Raw genomic sequence first — 11,540 nt, 5'->3', positions numbered from 1 at the left:
CTGCCCCCACCTCTGGAACTCCCTCCCAAAACACATCCGTGACTGCACTGACCTCCCATCATTCAAATCACTACTCAAAACTCACCTGTTTCGTTCTGCTTTTAATGTTTAGCTACTTTTATTCATTTACTTATTTACTTGTTTTTTCACTCCCATTACTATTACTATTACTACTCTTTGTCTTCGATGTCTTTGCTGAAAATTGTTGTTTTATTTGATGTGTTTGAACTGTCTNCCCAAAACACATCCATGACTGCACTGACCTCCCATCATTCAAATCACTACTCAAAACTCACCTGTTTCGTTCTGCTTTTAATGTTTAGCTACTTTTATTCATTTACTTATTTACTTGTTTTTTCACTCCCATTACTATTACTATTACTACTCTTTGTCTTCGATGTCTTTGCTGAAAATTGTTGTTTTATTTGATGTGTTTGAACTGTCTCTGTAAAGTGACTTTGAGAACTTTGAAAAGCGCTTCTAAATAAAATGTATTATTATTATTATTATGACTGCCCAAAAATACCAGCCAAGCCCTGGCAGCACACAGGTATGTGACGTGTCAGAGGAGAAACGAGCAGTTCACATTTCCACAAACCTCAGCACACTTTAGGGACTGTTCTTTTGTCAGGGGAGGAGGGTGGCTGGTTGATTTTTATTTCATTTATTTAGGGAGGAGGGTGGCTGGTTGATTTTTATTTCATTTATTTATTTTATTTTGATCCCCCCTTATGTTAATCACTTATTGATGCAGTGATGAAGTTGATGAAGTATGAATAAGTCAATAAGTAATTTATTCCATTGAAATATCATTGATGTATTATAGAAAAGTGATTTATCTTTTTATAAATGACAGAGTGTAGCAAACACAGAGAAATAGTCTGACATGCTGTCAGTGATAAGCTGCTAGTCATCACAATCCATGATATCAACTATTAACAGGAGATGTCAGATTCTGCCCCTACATTGCATGCTATTATTTTATTCTGCTTTATGTTTATATTGTACAGCGTTATAATAAACTTTATTCCAGACTCAAGTCCATATAAGATACAAAAACACAGACAATACCATAAAAACAACACAACAAGTAGGTTTAAAACACTTAAATTTTACTTAAAGTTCACTTCACTTAAAGTTTAAAACTTCTTCTCATTTTTATATTGATCCCATCCAACAAAATTATGTTTATTCAGCAAGTCTTTTTTTGGTCCATGTCTAAAAATAAATACATTTGACATGTGATTTTGTTGTTGTTTGTCTTTTTATTTTATTTTTGCCAGTGCCATCCAGCAACAATGCTTGGGGATGTGGTCTTTTACAAATTTGAAAATACTGTAAGAATGTCACTTTTATAGAATTGGCTTCTTTATTTTATAATGTATGATTAATGTCTACATCAACAAATGTTAACCATAGAATCGCATCGAATCGTATCGTTCCTACACTGTATCGAATTGTATCGAATCGTTCTGTATTAAAAATATATCGTTTTTGAATCGTATCGTAACCCGTGTATCTAGATACGTATCGAATCGTCTATCACAGAGAGATTCCCAACCCTAGTAAATGTGATGTGTTGTAACTTGTGTAAGTTAAACTGTGTCTGTTTGAGTGTATATCTTACCCCGCGATGTGGGCAGCCGGGTCCAGCCACACGCTGCTACTGCTGCCAAGTAGCTACTAACGGCTGCTAGCCCCGCCCGTTGGAAAGAGTGTGGGATATACCACTACTAGGAATGGGAGGGGGGGACTAAATCTTTTAAGATTTAAATAGCACATTATTGCACAATTATAATGAGCACCGCTTACACTGTGCTTTCAATAAATACTACTGCATTGTTCAAAAATTATTAATTGTGTCTCAAATTATTCTAGGGGGGGACATGTCCCCCCTGTCCCCCCCGGATTTCCGCCCCTGCTAGCACCAACACTACACGTGAATAACGGAGAGAGGAGAGACGGAGAAACAGTCTGCTCTGCTGCACCTGTGTGTAGCCTCCCCTCTTTGAGCCGAATAAGACGCTGACGTCAGTGTTAAGGGCACGTTCAAGAACACCAACATTGTTCAACAGTTTAACATTGTTTTAAGGTTTCTCTTCTGGTCAGCGCTCGTCTATTTCTGTTTGGATGTCATGGCAACAGTGCAGTAGTGTATAAGACAGATTCAGTGCAAATATTAGCAGCAGTAACAACAGAATAGTGAGTGAACATTAACCCTGTGCAAGTTTTAGCATCAGAACAATGGAGAACATATTGGCACAGTAACGGAATAGTGAAGGTATTTATAAGTTTCCCAGTTCCCATTCCCAGTGATTACCAAAAACCCATTTAACTAATTTGGTAACTGCAACACAAGCATGCTCATGTTATGAGAGAGGGAGGGACAGAGAGAGAGAGTGGGAGGGACAGAGGGGGAGAGAAAGAAGATGGGAGGGAGAGATGGGGAGAGAAAGAGGGTGGGAGGGAGAGAGGAGGAGAGAGAGAGAGAGAGGGTGGGTTATTTTTTTTTTAACCGAGTTTATACAGTAATTTCTGTAAATGTTTTCTCAGTGTCAGCTGATAATGCTGCTGTTAATAGGTGCACTAAAACACTAAGTGTTTCTTTTATTTAGTCAATTACAAGAACATTCAATAAATGTTAACATTTAGGTTAAACAGTATTGTGTCATTTGTTATCATATTCAGTCCTAGATCCAAAAGCACAATTCAGGAGGCAGAGAGCAGGTGAAGCCTGGGCTTGAGGCGAGGAACGACAAACTATTGTATTTTATCAGATGGGGGAGACAAAAGTGATATCGGCCTTATATCAGCCATCGGCCGCCCTGCTCTCTCAATATCGGCATCGGCATGATCGGCCTAAAGGCCATATCGGTCAACCTATAGTTTTAACTCTACTAAGGATGGAGAACTGACTCACAAAATGAAACAAGACATCTGGGTTGAAATTACCCAAAATGTGAATGCAATGGGCTCTGGTCACAGGAGGACAACAGAGCAAGTTAAATTCAGATGGAAGAATCTGAAGGCCAAGGCAACAAGGGACCATGCTGAAGCCAACAGGGAACAAAACTTACAAGAGAAGAGAATACACAGACATGGTCCTTGACATTATTGGAGGTGCAAACTCACAAGCTCTGCATGGAAATCAAGGTGTTGTAGGGGATGGTGAGCCCACAAATGCAGAGGAAACTGAGCCAGAACCTTCAAATGAAGAGGACACATTCATTCTTGACCTCAGCCCTGTTGTTGTGGAAGGTGGATCATCAATGGTGGAGCCAGCAGCTACTGCCTCAGGAGCCAAGAAAAGAGGCTTTAAGAGTTCTTTGCCAAAGACAGATAATGATGATGCTTATATGACACTTGTCAAACATGAAATTGAAAGAGCAGGTGTACGGATTTGTCTGGCCAAGGAACAAATTACTCTTGCGCAACTACAGCAGACTAAAGCCAGACTTGAAATTCAGCTCCTTAAAGCACATCTACAAAATGCTGGTGTTGCGACAGCTGAAGAATTCTGAAGTCTTTATTTTTCTTTTTTGAAATTATTGGCTTTTTATGATTTAAAGGTTGATGTTTATTGGTTGTCAGGTCAGTGGACTGAATGTTAAAAAGAAATTTACCATTAGAGGTCTTCTTTGTAACGCTTTTTTCTAATTTTGAAATAAAAACACTTACTATTACCCCATGCTTGCTAATCTACCTGTTGTTCTCAATATTTGAAAAATGTTTCAATATTTTCAACTTGAATTATTGCATCCATATCATGACAAAGTAAGTGAGGTAAACATGGCTGGGGATATAATAATGGATTTATTGCTGATGAAATATTCCACGAAACAGCTGTTAATATCAAATATAATTAATTAAGGATCTTTTATTTTGTGTGAATTTTTGCGCCCCCTGCATCCCAGTTAAACTACTGGTAATCCGGATTTATGTAATGACTGAATTAGAGTGATCCTATCCAGTTCTTTTTTGAACTGGGACAAAAGTGAGCTGAAATACGTGATCCATGAAAGGAAAAAATGGATTACCAAACCGGATCATTTTTATCTGGATTACACCTTTTGAACTACCCAGCCCAGAGGATTCACGATATGATATTATCATAATACTTAACTCACGATATGTACTGTTGGGATATGCTGAGTATTGCGATAAAATAATTTGTAATTTGTTACCTTTTTTCAACTGTAAATTATGTCCCCGAAGGAAAACATCTGTTTTATCTAATCTACATTTTTCAACGTGTTCATCTCACCTCACCTCAGCCATTTTTTGTAATAGCAAAATGTATCTTCTGGACTGAAAAAGCAATTGATTATATTATTCTAGTAGGCTACCTAAAGTTTAATTTGTGCTTGCAATATTTATAATCTGTATAATAAAACATAATGATACTTGGCACAGTCTGAAGATACAGTATTGCCACAAAATATATCACGATACTAAGCTCTATTGATTTACCAACCCCCCAAGGTTACCCTATGTTTGACAAATCGAAAGATCCACAGTGAAAAAGGCCTATACAGCTTTAGTTACACTACACATTTGATACCCTGGAACCACTGTTGTGCTTTCTCTCATTTCATTGGACCACTGTGGTCTGTGTGTCAGGTACTACAGTGAAAAACTCCAATTACTGCTTTGCAGTCGTCCTCCGTGAACCAGTCAAGTTGCACTAACAGTTTACATCCATGTCTGTGAAAACATGGATGCTTCACACACATCTTCTCCCTGCAAGCACAGAAGATCTATACAATCAACACAGTTTTAAGGTGGACCCCGAAGATTAGTGTCACCAATTCAGTATCTGACCAAATGTCTCTCCTTCTGTTCCTGAGATATGATATCGCATAATGGCCCAAAAAAGTGTTTTATGCTGTCATAGTGAAGTTGATCTTTGACCTTTTGGATATAAAATGTCACCTCTCTATCATTATATCCTGTTAGACGTTGGTGTGGAATTTCGTCATAATCAACATAAGAATTATTGAGTTATGGCCAAAAACATGTTTTGTGAAGCCACAATGACCTTGACCTTTGACCTACAACCACAAATTTCCACTTCATTCTTGAGTCTAAGTCAAATCAAATCAAACTTTATTTGTATAGCATTTTTCATACATTAAAAATGCAGCACAAAGTGCTTCACAGAATAAAAACATACAATGAAAATACTACATACATATTGAAAACCCGCCCCTCCCACCCCCACATATAAACATGCACACACACACACAGACACAGACACACACGGACACACGGACACACACACACACACACACACACACACACACACACTCAATATAGTCAATATAGTAACATGGCTGGGCACTGATGAACCAGGTGAGGAAAGAACCACCTATGGGGAGCTCATCCACACTGAGAGGTGTCACAGCCTACGGCCACAGGGAGCGCCGCCACAGAGACCACCCTGACCCAGACAGACCGGGGTAGACTCCACACATGGTGCAGAGCCTCCCAGTCCTCCGGACATGAGGGATCTCCAGGATGACGTCCCCGCGGGCCAACTGGACACACCTCTCAGTGTGGAGGCCCCCCATGAGGAAACACTGGAGCTAGAAACTAAAAGACTAAAAGGCAAAATGATGAGATAAAACAAGTATGACATAAAATAATGATACAATGCATAAAAATGTAAGGATTTAGAAAAAATTAAAGATTTAAAGATTAAAATAATATTAATAATAAATAAATAAATGAAGATTTAGAAATTTAATAATAATAAAATGCATAAAGATTTAAAAATAAATCATTTAAAAGCATCAGAAATTAAAATATCATATAATGGAAGAATTAAAAGTGTAAAAGAAATCAGTTAAAAGCCAAACTAAAAAGGTATCTTGAGTCTCCTTTTAAAAACATCAACAGTCTCTGCAGTCCGGATGCTCTCCGGCAGGCTATTCCATAAGTGAGGGCCATAATGGCTGAATGCAGCCTCCCTGTGGGTTTTTGTTCTAACTTTTGGAACAGTTAAAAGGCCGGTGCCGGAGGACCTCAGGAGCCGCGAGGGCTGATATGATAAAAGCAGGTCAGATAAAAAAAGATGGCCCAAGACCGTTAAGACATTACAAGAATGGGACAGACAGGCAGGTGGAGGGATAACCTGAAAAATATGGCTCCTCCAGCCATGGCTATCGCCAGCGTGGAGGCATAAATCAAGTCACACACGGGTACTGTTTTACATGATTCCTAACAGGTAAGCTCTAAAGCCATTTTCCTCAATATCTGTCTGCTAGCTATGTCTGTATTAATCAGTAGCCAAAAGTGATGCAGAGCCAGCATACCTGGTAGTCCAGCATGGTGAATGAGGGGAGACACTCCAGGATGCGAGACTCAAAGAAATATGGGAAGATCCATATCATGGGCATGTCAGCATTGCTGCAGTCTGCACAAAGAAACCAAAAAAATAGATGTTAGCTTCAAACACTGCAACACTGGCTCTTCTTCTAAAACACACTCAAAGTAGTAGAATCAAAAATTCTGTATTTTATGTATATGTTGGTATGAGAGGCTTAAACTGCAGAAATCAATATGTATATATGGACAATGGATAAAGTGACTATGTGTAATGCGAAAAGGGTCACTTGTAGTGACAAACCCATACACAATTATTACCTGACTCTAGGCAGTAATGTAATGTAATGATAATGTAAACAACACATTATCACACTACCAGCTTCATATAATAATAATAATGAGACAATCTTGGGTTTAGAGCTTGTTCTGCTACTCCCTGCTGGTGAGGAAATGCATAAATTCTACTTTAAATAAGTGTCCAAAAACAAGTTTGGGCCTTTTCCACAGTCACTTTTGGCCACACCAAGTCAAGCCATGCCACACCAATTTGCGTTTTCATTATCAGTTTAGACGCGCCGTGCCAAGTCAACCTGTGGCAGAGATGGTTCTTCTCCAAGTGGGTAGTGGTGAGGTCTCAAAGACCGCAGCCAACCCCCGACAACCCCACTTCTCCCTCTCAAACAAGCTGTGTGTGTTGCAAGACTCTTCTCACCTCTGACTGCAGGAGACCAGAGAGAAAGGCGTCTCTGTGTATTCAGTTCTCAGTACTTTTGTAGCTTCTAACTGAATCTCTGTGGATTGGACTTTAGTTTCTCTCCTGTGTGCTGTTTTTACTTCAGCAGTATTGGAAGTTGTGTGAGGTTGCTGTTCCAAAACTCTCAAAAACATTTCCTTATTTTTCTGCTTCACAACAAAAGTTTTTACATAACAAAATAATGGGGGACTTTTATTGTGAAGCAGAAAAATATCACTGAATTAGCAGAACTCTGTTAGTGGCTTTTCTTCAATAAAGTGATACTGCAAGGAAGAAAGTGAATGCAGAAACAGCCACAGAAAACAGCTCACCTCCAGCAGGTAAACTTGTTTTACCTGCCCAGCTGTGTGCTGGAAAAACACATGCAGCAAAAATAACAGGGGACTTTAGCTGAAGATCAGCCTGCTGCTTTTAAATGTTATCACTCAAGACAAGCCATCATCAGTCAAAGACACACCTTCAAGCAGGTAGCCCTGTCGTAATGAAAATGCAAATCCCTGCCGTGCTGGGCTGACAGCCCAGACGAAACCAAACCAGCACATGACTTACAACAAAGGTTGTTTCAACCTGTCTTGAACCTACAGGTCTGTTTTGTTGTATTTTGTGTATAGTATTCATTCTTTGATATACTCTATTGTGATACTGTTTTCCTATTTTACGGGAAATTCTTACGGCGAAAATAATTTCCTGTTTTGGAACCCCAAAAGTCAGAGCAGGGAGCTGATCTGTGAGAAAATAATGAAAAATGCAAGAGGATAAAGCATCAAACTCCACAGCGACACTGACCTGAACTTTGCAGCTTCCTCCATGTCTGTGAAATTAGAGAGAAACTATTAGCCAGAGGCTTCACTAGGCCACCAAACGGAGGGTCAACCACCATCACCACCTTCTGCCCGTCGCACTCAGTGAGGAAGGCCTGCAGGACTGCGCTGGAAGCCTAACAAGAGACAATGCTTAATAGTGAACTGCAAATCAAACATATGAAACAGAAGTGTTTTTAAGTCTTACCTCTCCATCAAAAAAGTGATGGTTGAACATGTTGTAGAGACAGAATTCATCCTGGCTGTAGAACTGAGCGTATCTGAAGCATCATGAAAAAAATTAGATGTGTTATTCAGCATTCAACATTCAGACTACATTCATTGTGCAGTTGTGCTTCTGTTGTCCAATAAGAGCAGGCTCAAACACAAAGCAAGTCTAAACTTATCTATTGTACATACACACAAAGTCAGCAAACACACAGTGAAGCCTGATGTGTGTATCCAGGTAACAACAAGGTTACAGAGAGTGTGCTGCAGGCTGAAGCTTGTAACACAAGAACACACCCTCTCTGCACTTTTACCTGTCACATTCTTTACAGACACAGACAGCAGAGACCACATAAAGAGACCTCAGGTAAGAAACACTAAGAAAACTATGTTTAATAATGATAAAAGAGTAGTGTTTAGACTGTATTTGATAGTGCATTATGAATATTGCTGTTACAGCATGCAGAAGTCTAAAGATTGACTCTACAGTAAGGAGGGGACTGTCTGACTGAAAAAAAAAAGTGTTTTGCAGCTGTATAAATGTGACATACGCCAAAATTGAATGCTGAAAATACAGAGAGTTGTGAGAATGACTTTGTTTTTTCGATGATTTTATCTTTAGTAAATCTGTGGAGAAAATGAGACCATGTCCTGGGCAGGGTTTTTGCAAAAAGCTTGGCATGGACTCAGATCAGGCAGGTTTCCACAGATTTTTCAAAAACCTGTAGGACTGGTTTCCTCTGCAAACACAGCTAAAGCAAATATACTGAAAAAGCTTTGGAAAGGAGGAAATCTGTCAGGTGGGGGTTTAAAATCTGTTTGTTGTGTTCTTCAGTCCTCAGAAATGGCAGAGAAAAAGGCATTATCTGTTGGTAATGGACAGTCCACAGTGGCTCAGTCAGGACAGAGTAGTCTTCCAGCACCCTCTGCAGGCACCCACAGTGTACTGCAGGACGGACTGAGCTTCACTCCATTGGACTCAAATGATGCCAGGGCTGTTCAGCCTTTCCCACGTTCTCCAAAACTACAGAAGAAGATAGCCAAAGCTGGACAGCCCTCTCAGGTAAACATAAGTGTGGTGAAGCACACTATTATATATCCATATCTATAAAGAACAATAAAAACCGAACTGATATAAAACAGGGCATCCAGGTGGTTAAAGAATAGACTTGCAAAATCATGAACCTCTCCTTTAAGAGACCCACAACATCCCTGAGTCTGACCAGGGATTCAGTCAGTCAATCAATTAACCATTTATTTGTCAATGGAATTACACAAGGTACAATTTCAGTGAAATGTGATCCAATCAGCTTCTTTCACTTGTGCACTGTAATTTAGTTATTTTATGCTTTTTCTTACATTGTTGGCTGCTGCTTTTTAACTGTCCATGTTCCAGATGGTTCTGGTAAAACAGAACCATCTGGAACATGAGGCCCGTTTCCACTGAAGAAGTTCCTGGTACTATTTGGAGGGCAGAAACTTTACAGGAACGTCCTCTCGCTCGGCCCTCTCAACCGCCGTAGTCTGGGGCCGTTAGTGGCCGTTTTGGTAAGGAACCGGAACCAGGGCGAGTGAGACAGGATCCGGAATTCAATGGATGCACCTTTCCGTCAAAATAAAATCACTAAGCAAATAAAAATGCGGTGAAACTTTTTAATTTAAAGAATATAATTTACAAGAAAAGCCCCAAGCCATTAAGTTAATCGATTTTCTTACACCCCTCATCACATCAGAATTTAAAGTTTTACTTTGGTGAACACTTTTACTTTGGTGAATTTGGTGAATTCCGCTCTCTAGACCGGAACCAGAATCCAGACAAAATTCAGAGTGAATAGAAACCAGGCTCTTCATTTTACATGAAGAGCCTGGTGACGCGAGGCTACAACCGCCGTGTCTCCACTGAGAGGGCGGAGTAGGAGGAAGGTTCCTGTAAAGTTACTGGGCTCTGGATGTGACGTAATTGTTGCACGACCATTTTGACCGGGGCGACGCGGCATATTTTATCGCTTTCACTGGTGGGCCACTGTCCCACCAGTCCTTATTCACTGTAAAGTGCACACCTCCTCTCCTTCCCTGCCAGAAATCTCTGCTCTGTCAGATCAGCATATACAAATAGAAAAACTATCATTTCACTGAATGGCGCTGTCCAGGATTTAGCAAAGTTTTGGTGAATCAAAGGATATTCCAGTTCCTGATATACTGTTGGAAACTGATGTTGCACAAAGGTGATCAAATTTATTTTCCAACACCTGTACAATGGCTAGCAGGATGCTAATTCAGCTGGTGCCATCTTCTCCATCTTTTCTGATGCAGGGTATCTGCAGGTTTCAGTAACTTAAATTTAAGACTTTTTAAGACCTTTTTAATGCCACCTTGAATGGAATTTAAGACCGAAAAAACTATAAATATAAGCGATGGTTGGGGGATCCCGCTGTACTATAACCNAGAACAGTCCCTTCATAAGAACAGTCCCTAAAGTGCGGTGAGGTTTGTGGACCGTTACCTGCCACAAAGAGAGAAATGTGAATGGCTCGTTTCTCCTCTGACACGCCACATACCTGTGTGCCGCCACGGCTCGGTTGTCCAGATACTACTGGGCAGTCATGACACCAACAAAGAGGAAATTAGGCTACTGGACCTGGGGTCGGATTTCTCTGTCGCCGGTAGGGCTGTACCCAAATAATCGGATATTCGAATATTCGTTTCTATGGGTAGGTATTCGTTAGGAAAATTTGGTATTCGATATTCGTTTTTTTATTTACTTATTTTTTTAATTTATTTTTTTTTAATTTATTTTACATATTTTTTGGTGCTAAATGTAGTCTCTTTGTTGTTGGTAAATGTAGGTTATCAATAAAAATCAAAACTTTTAAATTGCATTGTTAAAAATGTGAAAATATATTATAGCCTACCAACGGAGCTTGTGTGCACGGCACGCTTGAGCGCATCCGTCTGAGGCTGTGGATCAATGCCAAGTTTTACCACTTCATCACTATTCATACTTGTAGCTGTTTTTTCGTTATCTTTTGAATTTAATATGAATTATGGAACCGTTTTTGTCAACGTTTGTTTCCCCCGTTTTGTACAATAAATTATTGTTTAAAGTTTCAACAAGTTTCTTTTGGAGTGCGTGACACAAGTGTGTTCTGAAAACGACCGCGGACTGTCACCTGCTCAACGCATCAGTAGCTTCGGATGCCATGACAGTAATAGATTATAGATTAATAGATTATAATAATAATAATAATAATGTCAAAATATAATTTACAGACCGATTTAACAGACGATCACTGCTGCCCGACCCACAGGTCCATTTGCGGGTCCCGCGGGTTATGGGTCGACCCGCGCATCACTACTCAGCTCAGTCTATAAAGGCTGTACACACAACAGTAAGGCTATAGACATTATATTCTATTCAGGCCGGCAGAACC

At 39.8% G+C, this 11,540-nt stretch overlaps 2 protein-coding genes across 4 annotated transcripts in view; one reads left to right on the top strand and one right to left on the bottom strand.

Annotated features, from left to right (window-relative positions):
• Positions 1-11,540, bottom strand: part of zcchc4 (zinc finger, CCHC domain containing 4) — a 62,138-nt gene that overhangs the window by 17,359 nt on the left and 33,239 nt on the right. The window contains exons 6-8 of one of the 2 annotated variants that reach the window (XM_050066956.1): positions 8,090-8,162; positions 7,868-8,018; positions 6,315-6,415 (exon numbers count right to left, since the gene is read on the bottom strand). In XM_050066956.1, the coding sequence (XP_049922913.1) occupies positions 6,315-6,415; positions 7,868-8,018; positions 8,090-8,162 (325 nt within the window). The remainder of the gene's footprint in view (positions 1-6,314; positions 6,416-7,867; positions 8,019-8,089; positions 8,163-11,540) is intronic. The other variant, XM_050066958.1, reaches the window with a different exon arrangement.
• si:dkey-219e21.4 (nuclear factor 7, ovary) overlaps positions 8,324-11,540 on the top strand; it is a 33,625-nt gene continuing 30,408 nt past the window's right edge. The window contains exons 1-3 of one of the 2 annotated variants that reach the window (XM_050066968.1): positions 8,324-8,476; positions 8,732-8,804; positions 8,945-9,172. In XM_050066968.1, coding sequence (XP_049922925.1) covers positions 8,748-8,804; positions 8,945-9,172 — 285 coding nt within the window. In that variant the 5' untranslated portion in view covers positions 8,324-8,476; positions 8,732-8,747. The remainder of the gene's footprint in view (positions 8,477-8,731; positions 8,805-8,944; positions 9,173-11,540) is intronic. The other variant, XM_050066967.1, reaches the window with a different exon arrangement.

This window comes from Epinephelus moara, chromosome 17 (genome assembly GCF_006386435.1).
Source record: "Epinephelus moara isolate mb chromosome 17, YSFRI_EMoa_1.0, whole genome shotgun sequence".
NCBI classification, from domain to species: domain Eukaryota; kingdom Metazoa; phylum Chordata; class Actinopteri; order Perciformes; family Serranidae; genus Epinephelus; species Epinephelus moara.
The sequence above is the reverse complement of the archived record's forward strand: the minus strand, read 5'-3'. Positions and strand labels throughout refer to the sequence as shown.